Genomic DNA, 23,727 nt, shown 5'->3' on the forward strand with positions numbered 1-23,727 from the left:
GTGATGAAGCATCCAACCCACAAGCCTACCCTCAGGATGGTACTCAAGAGAGCAGCACCTCATCATTCTGCCTGGTTCCTGTGTCAGTATGTTGAGTGTGGAAGAGGCACCCTCACTGCCTTCCTCTCTTGGAACTCTGACACCACCTGCTCAAGGCAACGCAGAGTTTTGCCCTAATTATATTTACTGGTGCTGCCTGTTAGAATATAACTATATTGCCAGATCACCAGGAGCTAATACAATAAAGGAGAGAAAGATAGTTCTTGGCCAGTCAGATTCTGCAAAGCTGGATTTCATGTGATAACCATTTGATACTGATTATCTCAGTAAATAAGCACATGCCCCTGCTGCCTGGCAACATTAAGAGATACAGTTCTTTCCTCCACTTCTTCCTTGTAAACATTTGAATGAATTAAGCCCTTGTAAAAGGTGCTAGACTGACAGCCTTAGAGAAAGGAGTCTTGTTAATTTACAGAACTGGACTGGAGCAATACAAGATTCTCCACATAGCCCTGTTCAGGAAATATCCAGGACTGATTCGACCCTTAGGCTCACTCCTGGGACTGTCAAAGTTGTGTGATAGTTTTTGTGATGTGCACATCTGTCCATTAGGAAATGGACCGAGACCTTCACGCTCACTGCACATAGATCACCAAAGACGCAGGGTCATTTTCCCCCTAACATCAAGGATGTTAACTAACCCCTCAGTGATTTAACTGCTCTGCCGTGACAGGTGAATCCCATTTCTGAGGTAAACATGTATTTACATGAATGTGCAGCCCACGTGTTCTGCATTCCAGGATTAACACAGTATTCCAGTTGAAGTTGACAGTTAGACCTCAGTGCAGGAGTAGTATTAACAGAACGTTCACTATATTCAAACCAAATTTTACTTTCTTAGCTGAGAAAAAGCCAAGCTATATTCTACAAACTGTCCTGTCCGCAGCCCCTTGTCTGGCTCACAAGAGGGAAGAGGGCAAAAGGTGGAACCTTCCTGCCTTTTTGCCCTCAGTGCATTGAATAGACACCAATACAGCTGCTAGTGCATGAACTGTCCCCCAAAGGCAGAATGGCTGGACACAAAGCTGGTAGGAAATGGAGAGGAGTGCATGCTGCATTTTCCTAAGAGATTGCAGAGTTCCTGTGCTCTCTGAACCTTCTTGATGCTCCCGCTGGGGTGGAACAGCTTCATGGAACCCCCAAGGGTATGTCTACGCTGCAGCTGGGAGCAAGCCTCCCAGCTCAGATAGACTGACATATACGAGCGGAACTTGAGCTAGTACACTAAAAATAGCAGTGTGGACATTGCGGCTTGGGCTCTCAAGAGTAGGGGGCTAGATGGGCTTGAAAACCTGAACTCCAGCCCTATCCTGTTATTTTTACTGAATCCTATTGACAAATCCATGTGACTTATGTATCAGCAAAAAAGAAGCTACATTAAGGACATGATCAATTAAAAACAAACAATAAGCCCATAAAAAGCCCCAATTCAGCATTTGTCTGGCTCATGTGTTCAGTAAGTACATGGAGACCTCAACAAAATAAAATCAGGCAGGCACATTTTGTAGTATTGAGAACATTCAACTTATTGTTTGGGGGAAGTTAAGTTTTTGCTGGAAAAAAAACAGTTTAAATAGAAATCAAGATTTGTGGCAAGTCTTTAACAAGTCAGATCCATTGGGTTGTTGCATTTATAGGGGTCTAAATAATATCTTCACGTATATTACACACCAATTTAAAAAGCATATTTATTGCACCACTATTGACTACTCTATGTACATTATTTTGTATAAGCTGGAAATGCTGCAAATACCACAGTAAATTTAACTACTGGGTGTTGACTTTTTAATAGCACTCACTGTCTGCACTTTAAGTAAATTTATGTTCCCTTTGTGTTATTTACAAAACTTGAGAAAAAAAACCTAAATATTTACTATCTCTGAAGGTGGCCATGACTGTTACATGCACAAATCAGGTTAATAGATGCCTAAATATGTGTGATTACCTGATTTTAGGCTAAAAATGACCATTTTGAGACATAAATGCAAGTTTTGTGGATATAATGTATATGCAACAATTTTAACAAATATCAAATGCACTGAGCCAAATTCTGCTCTCATGAATCCTGGAGTTACTGACTTCAGTGGAGTTATTCCAGATACACACGGATGTAAACATTACCAGAATTTGGGCCAGTATAGGATAAAACCATCAACATAGCTATTTTAGTACTGTGCAGAAAAAACAGAGAAGAAACATCTATAAAATATGCATTCCAAGTTATTACAACTTTAATACTTTGAAGCTTTTAATTGCTGCAGGAGTCACTCACTGCCCACTTTTATAGGGTAATGCAGAATTCTAAAGGGTGCAGACACACACTTTGGACTGACACCCAGTTGTTCTCTATGGTTCCATCCAACTCTACCACTAGTGACTTACTGCAGAGATTGAATATCCTATTTGCCTTTCCCTGCTCACTTCACCTTGCATGCTTGACTTGCTAGTTCATGCATCTACCAGTATAGTCGGTGAGGTAAGAGGTACGGGAGGCAGATCTGATGGGAGGAACGGTATCATGGATATGTGGAAGTGGAGGACCTGCTTATAACTGAGGGAGTGAAATGATTGTGACCCCACCTATGTTACTCTCCACAGGGCCCCATGGAATGCCGGGTTGACTCAGTTCACATATTCATCATCAGTTCGTAGAGCAATTATGTCAGAGGCAGCTTGTTGTTGTTAATAAAAGGAAGGCCAGATTCCGCTCTCAGTTACACAGAATGCAGACTAGCTCCACTGCAGTCAGCAAAGTTAATTACATGTGTCAGTAGCAACCTTAGGGGCTGTCAAAGCCCACAGCTGCAAGTCCCCACCTGGAGACCTAGAAATGTCAGGGCTAATACGAGCTCTTAAAGAAGACCTAACCATTTTCCTTGCAAAGGCAGCCTCAAAAATGTAAACTGAACGTTAGGGCTGAAAGTGTGACACTGAATATTTTATAAAGACCTGGAGTTATTCTGAGACCCCTGACACAGTGCTGGCCTTTGAGTTCCATGAAATCAATAGCTACAGGTCCCTCAATTATGTGACTGTAGGACAGCCCTACCCAGGCTCCTGTTAACCACATGAGAGTTGGCACCAGCACCATCTCATTTGCTAAATGCAGCTAAACTCTCTCATTAGCTGAGCTGAATGTGTGACCTTTGGCCACAAGGAGGAGCAGATAGCATGAGACAGGGCATGGTCTGAAGGCAAAGGACTCCTGCTTTCTAATCCCAGCTACCTCTGTGGCCTAACTCAAAGTCATTTTTATCTTTCTGTCTTAGTTTTCCCCATCTGCAAGAGATGGAGAACACCACTTACCTACTGCACAAGGGTGACTGTGATGGTCATTAGTGAACTGTTGTTCTTAGACATATTGTTATTGCTAGACTGCTGGTGTATTGAGACAATTGTTCATCATGCTGGCCAGTATTATGTCACTGTTACCTTGTGCTTCCACATCTCTTTGCTGCATCCACTTGCTGTCTCTCTTAGACTATATGTTCTTCAGATCAAAGGCCACTTCTTTGGTCTATTGTTTTTACAGCACCTACCATGATGGGGCCCTGACCTATGACTCGGACTTTTAGGTGTTACCGTGATACAAACAAGTATTATTTACACAATACTCCAAATGTTCTAGTCACCTCGCACAGCAAAAGCACTCTGTAAAACACTATGCAAACTCTGAAATTCACCAGAATTTACCTTAAGCCATCTCTCAGATAGGGGATTCCCAGAACCCCAGCTTATTCAGACAGCTCTCCTTTACAAATGTTGGCACCAAGCGTGAACCCAATTACAAGCATTTCAGTTCCGCCTCTTCAGTCACAAAATGCCAACAGTGACCTACAAATGTCTCCCATCATTTTATATAAAATTAGTCCACTAAGTCTGGGGAGGTCCCTCAAAAATCCTTTTACTTAGCGCCCCCCTCCCCTCAAATCCTTAGACCAGTGACACACAGAGGAGCAATGATGCGAGGAGTCACTTAAATACGTATTTGGAGGGTGGATGGGATTGTTTAGAAGGCCAGTTCAAAAATGCTAAGGTTGGCTCTGACACTAGTAACACAGCAGAATTCAGACCAATGCATTTTGATTTTTAAGCCTAGAGATACAAATCAAAGCTATGTTTTGCTCAAGAAAGCCATACACGCTACAGAAACTTACTATTCTCCAATCAGAAATGTTGCTGCTATCTAAACTATATCCGATTGGCTTCTCTAAAATGTTAGGACATATAATACAATGCTCAGATTTAAAAAAAAAAAAACATGATTGCCTGTTCCCACATTTAAAGAATAAGCTGGCATGATATGTTGAGACTATATATGCATTTTAACATCTATTTTGAAACTGCTCCAATAGGACAGATATTAATAGACACAAGCAAAGTCTAAGGTAAAATATCAAATCATTTTCCTTTTACAGGTGAAAAACCACCACCACATCATTTAGGTATAGAAACAAACAGCGTAACCCTCAGATAAAGAGAATAAATGCCCATTGAAACAAGGCTTAGTTATTCTATCTTGCAACCTGAGACACTATATACCCACTCTGTTTAATTACAGGAACAGAATAGCAGCAGACAGATATGCACCCAAAACAGTAATGTTTCAGTCCTACCTTCGTTGTGACAATGCACAGACAATCCATTCTTCAAATCTCCACAGGAGTGTATGTAAATCATAAATCAGCAAGGTTGAGGAAAGGCTTTTGAAACAGCATGAACAGAACCAGAGACTTGTATCTGCACAGCCTGCTTTTCCAACAGGGGCCCTCATAAGAAACTCAAGTCCTCCTCCACAATGCTAAAGGCAGTCATGATTCTCACAGGGATCTGAAAATCCACTAGAAATCATCTCAAGCAAAACTTCCAGGTGGCTTATTAAGCTTGATTGCTGCATTGTTCAATCTGTGATCAAAATATTCTGTTAAATAGTAAGCAGGATTCTAACTGGGAATATGAGAACCACAACAAGCACAGAAGAGCAAAAGCATCACATTTCAGCTCTAGCTCTGATTTCACAGTTCTGATCTGCTGTTCCAGTATACCCATAAGATTTCCTTTGCCAAGTCTCTTTTTCTCTCTCTCTCTCTTTCTCCTCTTCTTTCCCGCTAACTCTGAATAAGCACAACATACACAACTACTGGGCCCATCTATCAAAGTGCTGTCACTTCTCTGCCAGAACAACTGCTTTTGGTTGTAAAGGTTTTTATTAGAAGCCTTATTCCTATGTACACTTGAAGTGCATGATTGAAACACTAAGGTGTACACGCTGGTTCATGTGTCACATCTACAATCACTCAGAGTTACTAGGGCGGATTCTGATTCAGGAAGTGAATGTAACAGCTGGATGATGAGAACTTTCAGAACATAAAAAAATTTCAGGTTAGTATAAAAGTTAACTGCCTATTTACACAGACATGCAATGCCCTGGGGTGCAATTATAGTTCACTGCACACAGAAAAATAAACCTCTTTATACATTACTTAAAACTAGAGGGACTTTTTTTATGTTATGAAGAAAACGTCAAAGTTTTTGATTAAAAGAACACCACCAAAGGACAGTTTAAAAACTCCTCAAATTCTTTCCCAAACTTTCCGTGGATCCTTGTCAGCATCAGAGGCTTAATCTGCCCATTACATGTCCTCTATGAGTTGCTAATAGTCCTGCAATCCCCCATAGAAAATGGGATAGCCACAAAGTCCCTACCTTTCTTGCAGAGATGCTGGTGTAGAGCTTGCCTTTGAGGTGTCTGACATGAATCATGCTGAGTGAGAAAGCTCTTTGTCAGCTCTTAAAGTCTTCCCTCTCTTATAGAGAGAGAGAGAGAGAGAGAGAGAGAGAGAAGGGGAAAGATACGTAAAATGAAAGCTCTGGCTGAAGAGAGGAAAAATCAATGCCTCCTATTCACTGGAAAAAAAAATACAGCCAACTGGACAGTTGACAGCAACAAGAGGAAACGTCTAGACACCCATACATTACAATTCACCTTTTCAACCTATCCGACAGTATACTTTTCCCATGGGTGCTATGCTGAGAATCTCTCATTCTCACTCAGCTAAAGTATGTTTTCAATTAAAAAAAAAAAACTTTTCCAAGAAAAAAAAAAAGAACGTTTAAGAGTCATCTCTCTTCCATAAATTATCAAGGTTATAACCATAATATACTCGTGATTGCTAAAGAAGCAAGAGGCTCAGGAAATGACACACAATTATTTTGCCAAAATGAGGTCACTGCTACCAAAGTTTTAAAAAAATCCATAGTGAATCAGACATGTGGTCAGAATCAGACAGCAACCAAAAGAAAAAAAACCCCAAACTATTAAAGTTTTACAGAATATAAAATCTTAAAAGGAGACTCTCCAGAGCTTTTAAGACACTAACTTCTTCTAAACAACTGCACTGTTTGTGCAGAAAACTGGATTTTTTTAGGTGACACATTGGAGCCTGTATGTGTAGTCCATACTGTGGTTTATTCCATTAGTCAACAAACAGTTTTATTAAAAAAACACTGACTAAAAGAATCAGTGAACATTTCTTGCATCACCTGGCCCATGTACCACTGAAGGGCCAACTAACTCATTAGCATAGTCTCACCAAAGCCCTGTTTGTAATCTGGGCAGGGCAGGGTAAATGGGAATCCAACCAACTCTAAAACAGGGTGGGATTTCACACCCACATTTACACCACTTTCATTTGATTTCCTTTGTGCTCCCCTATCCGTTGCATTCAATCTATTACAGTAAGATTGTGTGAATTGCTTCCATTTAAAAAAATTACTTAATGACTTGGCTGTAAAAATTCACTCCATACTCAAAAACTGGATACCAGGATGTTTCCAAACATCTGAGGGCCCAATCTGCAAACACACATGTGAACAACTATATTCCTGTGAGTAGTCCCATTGGGCTCATGATCCTATTTACATATTACATGAAAATTGGAGCAATGGAACTCAGTGAGACTACTTACATGAGTAAAGTGATCCACAGATTTCATCTACGCTCCAATTTGTGCAAATCCTGCATACAAACCATCATCTCCATGTGTAAAATTGGCCGCTGTGTGCATGCTAAAGTGTGGAGTTTACTTGTACACAAGCTTAGTGTGTGTTCATGTCTCCTTCATCCTCCTTTAGCTTACAGTGGAATAGACTTGTGCTTTTGGGCCTGAAGGTCCCAGCTTGATCCTCCCTGATTACCATCTTGTCTGTATGTATGAAGTCACCATTTGTTCCACATCAATGAACAGTAAACGAGATAAAGCCAGTGCTGCATAGGCAGGGAAGCTGACTGATTCAGTGGTTCTCAATTTTTTTTTTTTCAGGCTGTAAATCACATACCACATTTCCATGCAACCTCTCAATCCCTATTCCAAAAGGGCCCTCCAGCAACTATCCTGTTCAGATGCATTAAGCATACAAGCAATATTGGCGGACAATACTAAAAAGAGACAAGATGAAAGCACATTTGCTTTAACATGATGGATTCAGCCGCTTCATTATGTCCTTCCAAAGGTAGACCTTTGCTGTTTATTTCTTCTCTTTGAATGTATGATTTAACATTAGTACCAATTCTCCCCACCACCACCACCACCACTATTCCATTTTCTGTAGGTCATTTTGCAATGTGGTCCTATCCTCCTGTAAGTTCTCCACTTCTTCAATTTTCATGTCAACTATAAATATGATCATGACTGAATTACACAGTAGAAACACCTGACAAAATTTAGCTATAAAGCAGCCACCTAGGGAGAAGAGACGATTTTAGTTGTTCCTGTGGTAGTTAACTCATGCAATTAACTAAAAAAAAAAATAATCACGATTAATCGCAGTGTTAAACAATAGAATACCAAATGAAATGTATTAAGTATTTTTGGATGTTTTTCTACATTTTCAAAAATATATCGATTTCAATTACAACACAGAATACAAAGTGTACAGTGTTCATAAGAACAGCCAACTGGGTCAGACCAAAGGTCCATCAAGCCCAGTATCCTGTCCTCGGACAGTGGCCAATGCCAGGTGCCTCAAAGGGAATGAGCAGACAGGTCCTCATCAAGTGATCCATGCCCTGTCACCCAAACCCAGCTTCTGGCAAACAGAGGCTAGGGACACCATTCCTGCCCATCCTGGCTAATAGCCACTGATGGGCCTATCTTCTATGAATCTATCTAGCTCCCTTTTAAACCCTGTTATAGTATTGGCCTTCACAACACCCCCTGGCAAGGAGTTCCAGAGGTTGACTGTGTTGCATGAAAAATACTTTGTTTTAAACCTGCTACCTATTAATTTCACTTTATATTATTATTACAAATATTTGCACTGTAAAAATGATAAACAGTGCAATCTCCATCATGAAAGTGCAACTTACAAATGTAGTTTTTTTTGTTATAACTGCACTCAAAAACAAAACAATGTAAAACTTTAGAGTCTACAAGTCCACTCAGTCCTACTGATGCTAGTCCAGATGTGCTAAAGATTCATATGTCCCTTCATGTTTCAACCACTATTCCAGAGGACATGCGTCCACGCTGATGACGGGTTTTGCTCGATAATGGTTTAAAGCAGTGTGGACCAATGCATGTTCATTTTCATCATCTGGGTCAGATGCCACCAGCAGAAGGTTGATTTTCTTTTTTGGTGGTTTGGTTTTGCATGTAAATATCTTGCGACACTAGCTACAACAGTGCCATGCAAACGCCTGTTCTCACTTTCAGGTGACATTATAATTAAGAAGCAGACAGCAATGTAAATGTAAACAAACTTGTTTGTCTGAGTGATTGGCTGAACGAGTAGGAGGACTGATTGGACTTGTCAGCTCCAAAGTTTTACATTGTTTTATTTTTGAATGCAGGTTATTTTTGTACATAATTCTATATTTGTAAATTCAACTTCCATGATAAAGAGATTGCAGTACAGTACTTGTATTAGGTGAATTGAAAAATATTTCTTTATTTTACAGTGCAAATATTTATAATAAAAAATATAAAGTGAGCAATGTACACTTCATATTCTATGTTGTAATTGAAATTAATATAGTTGGAAATGTAGAAAACATCCAAAAACATTTAAATAAATAGTATTCTATTATTAACAGCACGATTAATTGTGATTAATTTTTTAATCGCTTGACAGCCCTAATATTTTGTAAAAAAAAGAAAAGGAGTACTTGTGGCACCTTAGAGGCTTACAAATTTATTTGAGCGTAAGCTTTTGTGAGCTACAGCTCACTTCATCGGATGCTGTAGCTCATGAAAGCTTATGCTCAAATAAATTGGTTAGTCTCTAAGATGCCACAAGTACTCCTTTTCTTTTTGCGAATACAGACTAACACGGCTGGTACTCTGAAACCTGCAAAAAAACCAAAAAGCCTCAAGATATAATACAACATAAAACCAAGAGGAAGGTTTCCATGGTTTTTATTAATATTCTATTAAAACAGTGTTTTTAAGCATTTTCTGGAATTTTTGAAACCCAAACCTGGCAGCGCTAAGAATTTCAAAGCTAAATTGACTACAAACAAAACTGAAACAGGCATTATTGTTAAATCTAAGTGAAAAACAAGAAGTAAACAAAGGGCACTGGAAGTTCAGCAATTTGACAGTCAGACCACTTATTCAGAAACCTAACATCAGGCACCCATTCTTGAAAATCTTGGTCTTAAGTCTTTTGTATTTCATGACATCTTTCAGTCTGTACCATAATAGTGTTGACATTTTTGTCAAATTGCCAAGTGCTTGTCCAGCACTCTATACATAGAATACATAGGTAAATACATCATTTTTACAAATCCAGAGAGGGATTTATTTAATTTGGTGGATCTCAAATTGTGGACTGGAGAGCACCTCCTCGTGACATGCAAATTGCTGGCTGGTCGCATAGTGGTAGATCCTTCCCCTTGTTTCCTGTTGCTAATCTGCATTCAAAGTAGCTAAAAATAGCTTAATTGCTTTCCCAATGTTTCTTTTTAACAGAAGAAATTGATGTAGTTGCCATAATGGGACAACTCTTCTGGTCAGGAGGGGCACTAAGTTAGCACTAGGTTAATATGGGTTATGATTGGTTTGTTATTGGATCCCCACTGGGAGGAAGGGGGTCTGAGCAATCATGTATGGGAGGGGAGATGGCTATGAAACCATCTCTCTGTTCAGATATGGTCCATACTACGGAAATGTTTGGGAACTCCTAATTTAGTAGCTCCCCTACAGGTATCCTTCCTGATGGTTTCTATAATTAAAGGCTAAATTCAGAACAAAAATGTAAAACAGGGAAATATTAAAATCAATAGCTCATGAGACTTTGGGTCAAAAGTGAAGGTCAATGCAAATGCAATTCAGCACCAGACAGTAGGTCTCCTGTGGTTTTACTGCAAGGGTAATTTTTTCCATGTGCACTTTTAAAGGGTTTCACTCACCACAGGAGCACCTCCTTGTGGCCAGGTATGGCATAGCAGCTGTCTCCCCATATGGTGACCCCCTGACAATGATCGCCCCATTACTGCAGCAGTCTCTCTTCCTGCAACTTGGCCGTCCAGCCAGGTCAGGCTTTAGTCCACCTCTTCTGGGGTAACAGATAATCCAACCAAACTATAGTCCAATGACCTTATAGCAGGTCTTGTCTGTCTCTGGACTGTGTGGTCCTTTCATCCCTTACCTCAGGGATTTTCACCCCACCTTCCCCTGTGGCCGGTAGGAGAATCCAGACTACCCTAACCTTAAGTTTCCAGGCCACGGACCTTGTACCTGGTCCAAGTCTGCTCCCTCAGACTCCTTGCTACCTCTTCTATCCCCCCAGAAAGTGAATGCAGATTCTCTCCCTGCAGCCCGCTTCTGCTACAAAACTTCCTCCCTTCAGAATAACCAGCCTGCTCCTGCCCAACTGGGCTTCATGTTCAATTAAGCCTTGCTCTCTGTCCAGGTGACATAATTGACTTCAGGTCCACATTAACCCCTTCAGGGCCTGTGGGGCTCATTACACCTCAGCTCACAGGTAAGCACAATTGTACAGAACTGTGCAGCTCAGCATGGAGGGGCGGGATCTGCAAGGTTTACTGTAGCTCTGGAGCTGCAGCTTGGCTCCTTTTCCGCTCCACAACCTATGGGGGAGGATTCCTTCCCTTCCAGTCCCTCTGAAGATCCCCACATACAGTCAGTTACTCGGAATGCCCACTGGGGCTTCCATTTTGCACTGATCTATCCAAGTACTTACACAGCCCAAGCACCTACACATGAAGCAAGTTAAATATCCATTTCCTAATGGACAGCGCACACTTTTGAGGACTATAAATTTAGGGCCCAATTCGGACATTTGGTTGTTTCTCCCTGCATACCCAGCAAGTTTTAGAGGCCTATATGGAGAGAGTTAGGTACACCCCTAGCCTTTGGTGTGGCGCACAGGATGAGGAAGGCTCTTTGGGCTATCCCCATAGCCCTGCCAGGGTCATGGATAATCAAGCCTTTAGAAAGCCCCATGCCTTTATAATTCACAACTCCTGTTTAATGTTTTACTTAACTATTATTTTTCATACAATGACATAACTGTTTTATCTCAAACACCCACAAATCTCTTATTCAGAATGAAACAGAAGTGCTTCAGTTAAATATGCAACACTAGGTTACGTGGGTGGCACACCCGGCAGTAAAAGCACAAGGGTAATGCTTCCTAAAGTGGCTCTCAGCTTTCAAGTTACACAGTGCTATCGAGATTTCATTTTAATTCCCAGCCACTCTGACTAGTGAAATTAACATCCAATCAATCAGCAAGTGAAAAGCATTATATGTATGTTTAAATACATAGCTGGCCCTAAATAGCCATATGTCACTATCACCAGTGATGAACTGCCAAAATCTTAACCAGATCCCTCCTCACCCCACGAGGGGGTCATTGGCCACCCCCACCCCCCAGGACTCCTGTGCCATCCAACCCCCTGTGTTCCTTGATGCCCCCCACTCAGGACCCCTGCCCCATCGACCCCCTTCCCCTGTCCCTTGACTGCCCCCAGAACAGGGCAGGAAGGTCTCGTGGGCCACCATAGTGGATGCCCACCCCACCCCTAAGAGCCAGAGGGACCTGCCAGGGGGCAAGGTGGGGAGCCCCAGTGGTGCTTACCTGGGGCAGCTCCCAGGAAGCATCCGGCAGGTCCCTCTGGCTCCTAGGGGCAGGGGAGTGTAGCTAGGGGGCCAGCAGCCACTCCCCCCACTGATCACATCAAAAGTGGTGCCTTAGGCACGGACTCCGTTGGTGCTCCGGGGCTGGAGCACCCACGGGGAAAATTTAGTGGGTGCAGAGCACCCACCAGCAGCTCCCCGCCCCGCGCCCGGCCCCAGCTTACCTCACCTCCGCTCTGCTTCCGACCCTGAATGCGCCACCCTGCTCTGCTTCTCCACGCCCCCTCCAGCTTCCCGCGAATCAGCTGTTCAGCTGGAAGCCTGGGAGGGCTGAGAAGCAGGTGGGGGCTTTGCACTCAGGCCGAGGGTGGTGGAGGTGAGCTGGGAGCGGTTCCCCTGCACCACCCCCCCCGGGTTACCTGCTGCAGTGTGAGCGGCCCTCCTCACACCCCCCGATGTTGATACTGGGAATGACATTTTCTGACCATGGACACAGAGTTGCACAATTGACGCTGCATTCCCCAATTAGTAAATGTGGAACGTCACATCTTATGCTCTGCCCTATGACATCAAGAAACCTATCTGGGCTATGCCTGCTGCTTAATTGGTAATTTCCAATTCTGGAACTTCATCCATAAACATAATGAATCAAATTCTATGAGGGGCTGAGCACGTTTAATACCCTTTGAGATCAATGGGCTATTTGATTATTTCAGCTTGATATTGGGGACACAGTATACAGGTATACTGTATACAGGTCCTCATCCTGAAAGTTGCTGAATGCCCTCATTTCCCATTGACTACAATGAGAATTAAGGGGGTTCAGCAACCTCCCAGAACCAGGCTAAAAATCAGCAGATCTCAGGACACAATTCCTCAAATCTTAACCACACAGAGTAGAACATACGTATCACTGGGCATGAGTAAGGACTGCAGATGGAGTGGAAACACAGTGTCATGAGAAATCAGAAAGATATGCTGGATCATTACAGTTCTGGTTTGTAAGGAGTTAATGAATGACAGAGCCAATATAGAAGTTTGCACATAGCCAGTGAGAGGGTCTTAGACAAGAGGTAATGAATAACCTGCAAGTCTTCAGTGTTAAAGAAACAAAGCTCTTCAGAGATCAACTCATTATCCCAGCTCAGTTAACTTCTATTTTCTTTTCCTCTTATTTTCAATTTGCTGTTATTAAAAGTCCAAATCTTTGTATTTAACTTGGGAAAGAAAAAAAAAGAAGGACTTCAGGGCTGAAACCTTCCATGGTAATACTGAGCCCAGAGAGAACTATTACAGCCAAGTTTTGAGCATATGAAAATACCATAGATGTTATAACAGAAATATGCAAACACCCTTAACTCCATCATTGCAAACTGTGTAACTATTGTAAGTAGTACTGTAACAAAAATCCCTACACTGTAACCTTGTAGTCATGCTGCTTCATTTACCACACAGTGTATACTTATACGACTGGAACTATCATTAGTTTGTCAATACAAAAATCATCTCATCTGTTGACATTCACATTCTGCCTTACCAACTTTTTATTTAGCTACCAAGAAACTAGGTTCCAGTTTACACTGAGAACCCTTAAATAAATCTAACTAAGGAAAAAAGGAATACCCTGCACAATGAACATTGCTTAAACTTTAAAAATAAAGGTATCACAAGATCAACACAAAAACCCTGAGGCTTCAACTGCTCCCTAACATCAGAGGCATTTATGCCCATGATACAGACCTAAAATCCTGTATGGAATGGTATTAAATCAATAGAACTAGCAACATATCAATAAATTGCTGTTATAAACCTGATCTGAACCTTCCCAAAAATCTAAATTCATTAAAAACCAAGAGATTATTACAGGAACTGAAAACTCAATCTACTCTGTACATTTCATCTCTATAAATTTATACTCTATACAATTCATCTCTATACATTTCATATCCAAAGAAACGGTATACAAAGGTCACCAATATATTTCATCATGCAATAATCATAGCTCTTACCTTTGTCGTCATGTCTACAGAATGATTTTCAAAAGACTGATTCTCCTTATTGTGTTCATCACATAATACCGATCCATCTGACCCACCGGAAACCGCAGACTATAGAAAAAAAATTCAAATAAAACAAATTGTATTCACAGCATAATACTATTACTTCTCACTGGACGCATGAGTCCAGACATACAGGAGTGTAATCGTGCCTCTAATCCACACTTGGGACTCATGAACCAGATTTGGCCCTCAATTTCTTGCAATTGGCATTTTCTGGGGTTGATTCTGCAGCCTCCCCCACTGAAGCCTATGGCGGAATCCTACGAAGTGTTGAGTGACCTCACCTCTCGTTGACTTCAAAGGGAGTTGAGGGTGCTCAGCATCTCACAAGATCAGGCCATAAACATGGAAGGTGAAATCTTGGTAAAGTTGCCAACTTCCTAATCGCACAAAACCGAACACCTTGGCTCTGCCCCTTCCCCAAGGCTCTGCCCTCTACTCACTCCACCCCCCCCCCCCTTTTATTGCTTACTCTCTCATTCCCTCACTTGCTCATTTTCAGCAGGCTGGGGCAGAAGGTTTGGAGGGGGGGAGGGCCCTGGCTGGGGGCATGGGCTCTGTGGTGGGGCTGGGGTTGAGCGGTTTGGGGTGCAGAAGGGGGCTCCGAGCTGGGGCAGGGGGTTGGGGTGTGGGAGGAGATGCATGGTGTGGGCTCTGGGAGAGAGTTTGGGTTCAGGAGGGGACTCCGGGCTGGGGCAGGAGGGGGTTTGGGTGTGGGAGAGGCAGGGGGTCGGGGCATGGGCTCTGGGTGGCACTTACCTCGGGCAGCTCCCCAGAAGCGGCAACATGTTCTTCTGTTCCTAGGCAGAGGGGTGGCCAGGTGGCTCTGCGTGCTGCCTCTGCCCACCCACACCACCCCCCAGCTCCCATTAGCCATGGTTCCTGGCCAATGGGAGCTGCAGAGCCAGCACTTGGGGTGGGGCAGTGTGCGGAGCCCCCCTGGCCATCCCTCCACCTAGGAGCCAAGCTACACGTCTCTGCTTCCAGGGAGCCACGTGGAGCCAGGTAGGGAGCCTGCCAGCCCCTAGGTGTTCCTGTAGAAAACTGGACACCTAGCAACCCTAAATCCTGGATGAATACCAAAACTCCCACTGACTTTACTTGTGGTCTAGATTTCACTCAGGAGCAGCCGCAGAAATGGGCCCAGTAACTGTATAGTGTACAGGGATGCTCAACCTCTCTTTCTGAAGTCCCCCCAACATGCTATAAAAACTCCATGGCCCACGTGTGCCGCAACAATGATTTTTCTGCATATAAAAGCCAAGGCTGCTGTTATGAGGTAGCAAGCATGGCAACTGCTCAGGGTACCACGTCATGGGGGCACTGCAAAGCTAAGTTGTTCAGGCTTCAGTTTCAGCCCTGGATGACGGGGCTCAGGGCCCCAGGCTTTAGCCCCATGTCGTGGAGCTTCGGCTTTCTGCCCTGGGGTCCAGCAAGTTTAATGCCGGCCCCGCTTGGCGGACCCTCTGAAACCTGCTCACGGCCCCTCAGGGGGCCCCCCCAAGACCCCTGGTTGTGAACCATGGTATACACTATCCACAATTGTCTCAGTTCTTAATTACTGCACAAAATTCTCTAAGTTACATGTTTTTGAAAGTGCTCAAGATTTGTGAAAGGTCATGTTGGCAAATATTTTTAAATTAAATACAGTGGGGTGGGGGAGTTGTTTTATTTACATAGCATTCATTTTGACAATGTTTGCAAAAAGTCATTACAAAATACAAGCCTTCTTTCAACATATCTGCAATACCAGGATATAGGAAAAGGCCAACACTACCACGTTCCTCACTAATTTATGACCAAACTTTTCCTGTAAACCATTTTCTTTGAATTGATTTATTTATAGATTATAGGAAAGTGTTTAGTGCTTGTGGTTTTCCTACTAAACATACAGCACATTACTGTAGATTTTGCATTTATGAGACAAATATTAATAGCTTTTCAAGAACACAAACAGGAAAGTGGGGTGGAATCAAACAATGCTGTGCTCTGTCCCACATGGTGTTGAGTGCCACAGAAATCATGAGTGGTGTAAAGCCATCCTGATTAGACCATTCACTAGGAGCAGTCAATTTTAACACAACAGGCAAGCAATTGTCAGCATTTTAAATAGGCCAACTACTGCCAGCACCATTTAGAAAACAATGGGCCAGAGCCAAAAAAATGGCCCAAATCAGATCCACATGTTCAAGTGTATTATCCTCTGGTGCTAACTTGTTTAGTTAGGGCTTAGTCCGATAATATACTGAGCACCCTGGCCCCCATCCAGCAAAAGTACTTAAACACATGGTTACCTTTACTGAAACCAGTGGGACTAGAGACATACATTAAGGTAAGCATGTGTGTAAATGCTATGCTGGATAAGGATCAGACTATTTAACGCTATACAGCATGAGCCTTTAGGACCCAATACTATTCCTATCTATCGGTCTTAGGTGCTCATACAGTCATCATCACAATGTCTGAGCGCCTCACCATCCTTAATGCTTCCATCTTCACAACATCCCTGTGAGGTAAGGCAGCGATTGTCAGGAGCACAGCTGGCTCCCAGCCAGGTCACTAGGCAAACTCAGATGGGCCCCATGAGCCTCCTCCAAATGGTCAGGCTTCCTCACTGGGCAGGAGACCCTGTTGCCTGCTACTTGAGCCTTGCTGCAGCAGCACCTCAACATGTGCCATGTCTCCAGCTGCCTTTGCCTTACTCTTGGTTCCAGCTTTGTTCCAGCTCTAGCCTGCCTCCTCCCTGCTCTGGTTTTGTCTTTGTCTCCCTGCTCTGCTCCTGATCCTGGAACTGGTTTTACATTTCACTTGCCAGAGTTTATGCTCCTTTCTATTTTCCTCACTAGGATTTAACTTCCACTTTTTAAAGGATGCCTTTTTGCTTCTCACTGCTTCTTTTACTTTGTTGTTTAGCCACAGTGGCACTTTTCTGGTTCTTTTACTATGTTTTTTAACTTGGGGTATACATTTAAATTGAGCCTCTATTATGCTGTCTTTAAAAAATTTCCATGCAGCTTGCAGGGATTTCACTTTTGGCACTGTACTTTTTAATTTGTTTAATTAACTTCCTCATTTTTGTGTAGTTCCCCTTCTGGAATTAAATGCTACCGTGTTGGGCTGCTCTGGTGTTTTCCCTGCCACATGGACGCTAAAATTAATTATATTATGATCACTATTACCAAATGGTCTATCTATATTAACTTCTTGGACCAATCCTGTGCTCCACTTAGGACCAAAATCAAAAATGGTCTCTCCTCTTGTGGATTCCAGGACTGCTCCAAGAAGCAGTCATTTAAGGTGTCAAGAAACTATGTCTGCATCCCTCCTGAGGTGACATGTACCCAGTCAATATGGGGATAGTTGAAATCCCTCATTATTATTGAGGTTTTCTATTTTTATAATCTCTAATGTCCCTGAGCATTTTGCAGTCACTATCACCATCCTGGTAAGGTGATTGGTAATATATCCCTACTGCTATATGCTTATTATTCAAGCATGGAATTACTATCCATGGAGATTCTATAGGACAAGTTTGGTTCATTTAAGATTTTTACTTCATTTGATTCTATGCTTTCATTCACATTTAGTGCCACTCCCCCATCAGCATGACCTGTTCTGTCCTCCTGATATATTTTGTACCCTGGTATTACTGTGTCCCACTGATTATCCTCATTCCACCAAGTAGTCAGAAGTATATAGCCACCCTGAGCGTGGGGTTGCATAACTGGCCATGTTGGCTAATAGCCATTGGTAGACCTATCCTCCATTAACTTATCTAGTTCTTTTTTGAACCCAGTTATACTTTTGGCCATCACAACATCCCATGGCAATAGGTTCATAAGTTAATTTTGCATTGTGTGAAACACTGTTTTTGTACCAGATCTGTTGCTTAATAATTTCATCAGGTGACCCCTGGTTTTGGTATTGTTGGAAAGGGTAAATAACCCTTCTTTATTCACTTTTGCCACCCCATTCATGTTTTTAGAGACCTCTATAGTAGCCTCCTATTGTCTCTTTTCTAAGGTGAACAACTGTAGTCATTTTAGTCTCTCCTCATATAGAAGCTGTTCCATGGTGTCATCTGGTTGCCCTTCTCTGAACCTTTTCCAGTTCCACTATAACCTTTTTGAGATGCAGCGACCAAAACCGGACACCGCATTCAAGGTGTGGGCACACTATGGATTTATATAGTGGCATTATAATATTTTCTGTCTTATTTTCAATCCCTTTCCTAACAGTTCCTAAAATTCTGTTAGCCTTTTGGACTGCTGCTATGCACTGAGCTGAAGTTTTCAGAGAACTATCCCTGATAAGTCTTGAGCACTAACACCTATTTTAGAAAAATTCATTACTAACCTGTTATGTTACTGTTGTTCAAGATGTGTTGTACATGGCCATTTCACCCTGTGTGTCTGTGCATCAAGTGCATGGCAGTTGGAAACTTTTTTCCCCTCAGCAGTACCTATTGGGCTGGTCAAGTGCCTTCTGCTGCTATGTGCCACTGCATATAGGTATCAAGGGCAGAGCTGTTCCCTGGTCCCCACAGTTGCCTCTTGCCAGAGCTTCAATGCAGAGGGGTGGGAGGGCAGGTCGTGGAATGGACATGTACAACACATGTCAAACAACAGTTATGGAACAGATTATTAACAGTTTTTTCTTCAAGTGTTTGCACACATGCATTCCTCTCTTGGCGACTCACAAGCAGTGAAACAGGAGGCAGGATTGGAATCTGAATGAAGACAGGAGGAAAACATCCAACTGTAGCATCATCTCTTGAGTCCTGAGTGAAGGCATAATGAGAAGTAAATGTGTGCACTGAGGACTAAGTTGCCTCTCTACAAATGTCCAGAATTAGAACACGTGCTAGAAAAGTCGCAGAGGCCAAATGTGATCTCATGAAATGAGCTGTGACTCTGCTCGACGGGGTGATGTTAGACTGGTCATAGCCTCATGTATATGCATATGCTATCCAAGAAGAAATTCTCAGAGGAGATTGCCCTTTTATTCTGTCTGCAACCATGATGAACAGTTGAAAAGACTTATGGAACTGCTTGATTCTGGTAAGGTAGAACACCAGAGCTCTTCCGACATCCAGAGTGTGCAAATATTTTCCTTCCCTACTCAAGTATGGTTTAGTGAAAAATGACGTAAAGTAAACTGGCTGGTTGACATGGAATGAGGACACCACTGCCCAAACCTCAGATGAGGGCACAGGTAAACCTTGTCCTTGAAGATGGTATAGGGAGGTCGTCATTAACACAAGCAGCTCTCCTACCCTTCTAGCAGAGGTGATGGCAACCACATGCCACCTCCATTGTTAGATGTAACAGAGGAGTAAGTAGCCAAAAGTTCAAATGGGAGACCCATATGCCTTAACACTAAGTTTAGGTCTCATGCGAAAACAGATTGTGCACCTTAGGATACACTTTGACTAGGTCTATGGTAGTAAGAACATGTCTGTAAGGGAACCAAGGCTGCAACCTCAAGGGTTAAAGAACTGCTGACACTTTGTGGATCTTTTTGCAAATAGGTCTACTTAGGGAGACCTCCCACCATTGAAAATTGTATCTGGCCACACCCTGGGAAAGAGACCACTTGGTGACTTGTAAATAGTTTGCTCAGGATGTCTGCAAGGTCATTTTGGTCATCCGGTAGGCAAGAAGCTTCTAGCTCTATTGAGTTTGCAATGCAAAACTCACAAAGAGTTGCCTCTTGCCAGAGCTGAGAAGAGCAAAGTCCTCCCTGCCTGTTGAGATATAGCATTGCTATTGTGTTGTCTGTGAAGATTAACAGGCTTTCCCCTTTTCCCCCTTCTGTGGCAGAAAAACCTGGCATGCCAATCTGATAGCTTTACATATCAACATCAGTGAGCTGAAAGCAAAGTCCTCTGTAGACCATAGTCCCTGAGTCAAGGATGACAAACCAGTTTCCAGGGCTCAGGGAGGGAACAACAGAAGCTAGGGTGACCATGTGAAGCATTATGTTTAAGAATTTGTTGAGTTCACCCAGATATAAAATTGTTCTGAGAGCCCCCTTCACTTTCAGGATTAGGGAATAGCAAGAATAAACCCTTGTCCCTCTGTGACACTGTGGAACCTCCTCTATGGTACCCACCTGAAAGAGAGAGAGTACCTTCTGGAAGAGGAGTTCCTTGTGAGAGTGGTCCCTGAAGGAGGACAGGGAGGGAGTGTGGGAAGGAGGGATAGAAACAAATTGGAGGGTATAACTGCAGTACTCAAGACCCATTGGTCTGAAGTAATTTGGGACCAAGCACTGAGGAAGTGGGAAAGACAGCTTACAAATATGGGGGAGATGGGGTCTGGAAACATGGAGACTGCCCTGACATCCTTGACTGACCCATCAAAATTATTGCTTAGCAGTTCCTGGGTATCTAGAAGGGCCAGGAGCTGGAGCCAAAACAGAAGAGGCAGGCCAGTGCCTATAACCCCTCTTATTTATTGAGGGGTCCTGATGAGGAGGCAGAGCAGGATAACAGTGTGTCTGTGTCAGGATAACAGTGTGTCTGTGAGGCGGATAGTGCTTTCTGACTGGGCAGGTGAGTACAAATCCAAGGACTTCTGTCACCCTTAAGGCCATGGAGTTTGCTGTCTCCAGGGCAGGACTTTCAAAAGATAAGTCCTGATAGTATGCTGGACTTCACAGGGTAGACAGGAAGACTGCAGCCATAAGGAGCTCTGCATGGAGACTGCAGAAGCAATAGTCCTAGCAGTCAAGTCTGCGGAGCCCAGGCTGCAGAGAAGTTCACTCATCTGCTCTCATTCGCCAGCAAACAACTCATGCCTAGCATCCTCAAGCAACAGATCTTTGAATTTCTCCAAAGAGCCCCACAATTTCAAATCAATTTCCCAGCAGAGCTGCAACCCCCCAGTTAAATAAACTTTCCTACCAAATAAATTTTGTTTGCCTCTTGATTTGGGAGTGGCAGGTTGATGCCCCTGCTGTTTCCTTTCATTAGCTGCTACAACCATTAGTGACCCCGGAGCAGTGTGGGAGTATAGGTAGTCAAACCCTTGGGAAGGTACACAATACTTGCACTCTGCCTGCTTTGAGATGGAAAGCAAGGAAGATGGGGTCTGTCATAGTGTCTTTAAAGGCCCCAATATCACCTCATTGATTGATATATTATCTACAGCAGGTCCATTTAGAGTGGCACTGCCAATCTTGATATATTGTGATGAGAAGACTCTGACCTCCTTGATCTGAATGTCCAAGTCCAAAGGCACCCTCTTTAACAATTCCTGATTGTCTTGTAGTCACTGGGAGGGGGATGATGTTGTGTCTGAGGAAACTGCCTCATCCGGTGAAGATGAAGATGAAGCTGACTGGATGTGGTTCACCTCTTCTTCAGGATGCTCTGCTGGCTCCTCAAGAGCCTCTTCCTGAGGCTCAGCACTGGGCCAGGTACCGGCTACTGAAGTCAGGGTGGCATGATGCAAGGATTCATCCCCTCCAGACAAAGGTACTGAGTAGGAATGATGAGAGGAGGATCTAGAAGCTGGGGGAAAACCCCAGGAGTTCCAAAAGGGCCAGGGGCTGGACACCAGTGACCTCCTGGCCACATTGCCATAAAAGCTCACATTGTGGGGTTGCAAAGGTATCCAGAGAGGAAGGATCTAGGCAGAGGGTGGTGGGTCCTGCTCTGAGGTGGAGAGATACTTGAGCCTACCTCAGAGTCCAAAGAAGGCAACTCCCCTTCCACTGACCACAGGGGGGCTGTCCTGGTTGGTGCCAGGGACCAGTGCTGAGAACCAGGCACTGGCTGGAGACACACCATCAGTGCTGGCTCCTGTTTAGACTGTACTGATGGGTGGGTAGACTGTCTAGGAAGCAGGCAGCCGGTGCAGGACTGGGTCCTGCATCACAGATGCTGGGTGGTCTAATGATACTGACTTTACTGAGGGCGCTGATTCCTGTACCAAAAAGCAAAGTAAATTCCTTGCCACTGCAAATGCCGGAAGTATAGTCAGCACCAAGATCTTATCTGGTCGATGTGGTGTGGCTGAAGTTGATGGTTCCGTTTCTGGCACCAGACTCGATGTCTGTTCCAGCACTGTAGCCAACAGTGCTGTCTTAGGCCCAATGCCAGAGCCGAGCCCCAGCACCTCTAGGCTTGGGAGCTCATAATCCCGGCACCTCTGGGCTTGCTGCATCAGTTGTGAGTGTAGAAAAATTGCGTGAGTCCTGAGACGTCTTCGTTACAAATTAAGCACTGCTTAGGCCCCAATTTGGAGGAGTGTCTCAATCTTGATTGTACTCTGCTTGACTCCCCTTCCACCTGTTTTACAGGTGTGAGGAGTGGAATCTTCCTCTGGTTGGTGCCTTTGTGGAAGGCTTATGCTTCTCCCTGGGAATAGGTAAGGATGACCAGTGCCGGGACTCTGATAGTCTTGAAGTCTTGGACTGAAGCTGCAGCACCGACTCAAATGGGATGGCTCTGAAGGTGGACTTAGCACCACCTCCATTAGCAGGAACTTTAGCCTTGCTTTCCTATCTTTTTTCATCCTAAATTTGAAGTCCTGACAAATCTGACTTCAGTCCTTCGCGTGTGCCTTGCCCAAAAACTTGAGACTACTGCAGTACAGGTTGTTTAGAGGCACAGGTTCCTGCAGCCCCCATTGGCCTGGAATGGGGGACCGCGGCAAGTGGGAGCTGCAATCGGCCAAACCTGTGGACACTGCAGGTAAACAAACCGTCCCAGCCCGCCAGTTGATTTCCCTGACAGGCTGCATGCCAAAGATTGCCAATCCCTGTTTTAAACAGTTAATGATCCACAAGAGGACCCTCCTTCTTATCCCATGACTGCTTACTTTGCTTAAGAGACTCTGGCGATGGACCTTATCAAAGGCTTTCTGAAAATGCAAGTACAGTATATCAACTGGATCACCTTGTCCATATGTTTGTTAACACCCTCAGTGAATTCTAATAGATTGGTGAGGCACAATTTCCCTTTCCAAAAGCTGTGCTCACTCTTCCAACACATGTTCATCTAAGGGCATGTCTACACTTACCTCCAGAAACGACTGATCCAGCGAGGGTAGATTTATCACATCTAATAAAGACGCGATAAATCGACCACCAAGCACTCTCCTGCTGACTCCGGTACTCCACTGGAGGGAGAAGCGTGGGCAGAGTTGATGGGGGAGCATCAGCAGTCAACCTACCGCAGTGAAGACACCATGGTAAGTAGATCTAAGTACGTCAACTTCAGCTACATTATTCACGTAGCTGAAGTTGCTTAACTTAGATCAATCCCCCACCCTAGTGTAGACCACACCTAACTGTCCGATAATCCCGTTCTTTACTATAGTTTGAACCAGTTTGCCTGGTACTGAAGTTAGGCTTACTGGCCTGTAATTGCAAGGATCACCTTTTTAAAATAAATCAGTGTTACGTTAGCTATCTGCTAGTCATCTGGTACAGAGGCTGAATTAAGCAATAGGTTACCTAATATAGTTAACAGTTGTGCAATTTCATATTTGAGT

General features: G+C 43.5%; 1 protein-coding gene across 1 annotated transcript in view; it reads right to left on the reverse strand.

Moving 5' to 3' along the window:
* DLG2 (discs large MAGUK scaffold protein 2) overlaps nucleotides 1-23,727 on the reverse strand; it is a gene marked incomplete at its 5' end in the record, with an annotated part of 1,505,837 nt that overhangs the window by 1,239,104 nt on the left and 243,006 nt on the right. Inside the window, one exon of the mRNA XM_084617703.1 lies at nucleotides 14,174-14,272. Coding sequence (XP_084473829.1) covers nucleotides 14,174-14,272 — 99 coding nt within the window. The remainder of the gene's footprint in view (nucleotides 1-14,173; nucleotides 14,273-23,727) is intronic.

Source organism: Lepidochelys olivacea, assembly GCF_965140295.1.
Source record: "Lepidochelys olivacea isolate rLepOli2 genome assembly, chromosome: 1".
NCBI classification, from domain to species: Eukaryota; Metazoa; Chordata; order Testudines; family Cheloniidae; genus Lepidochelys; species Lepidochelys olivacea.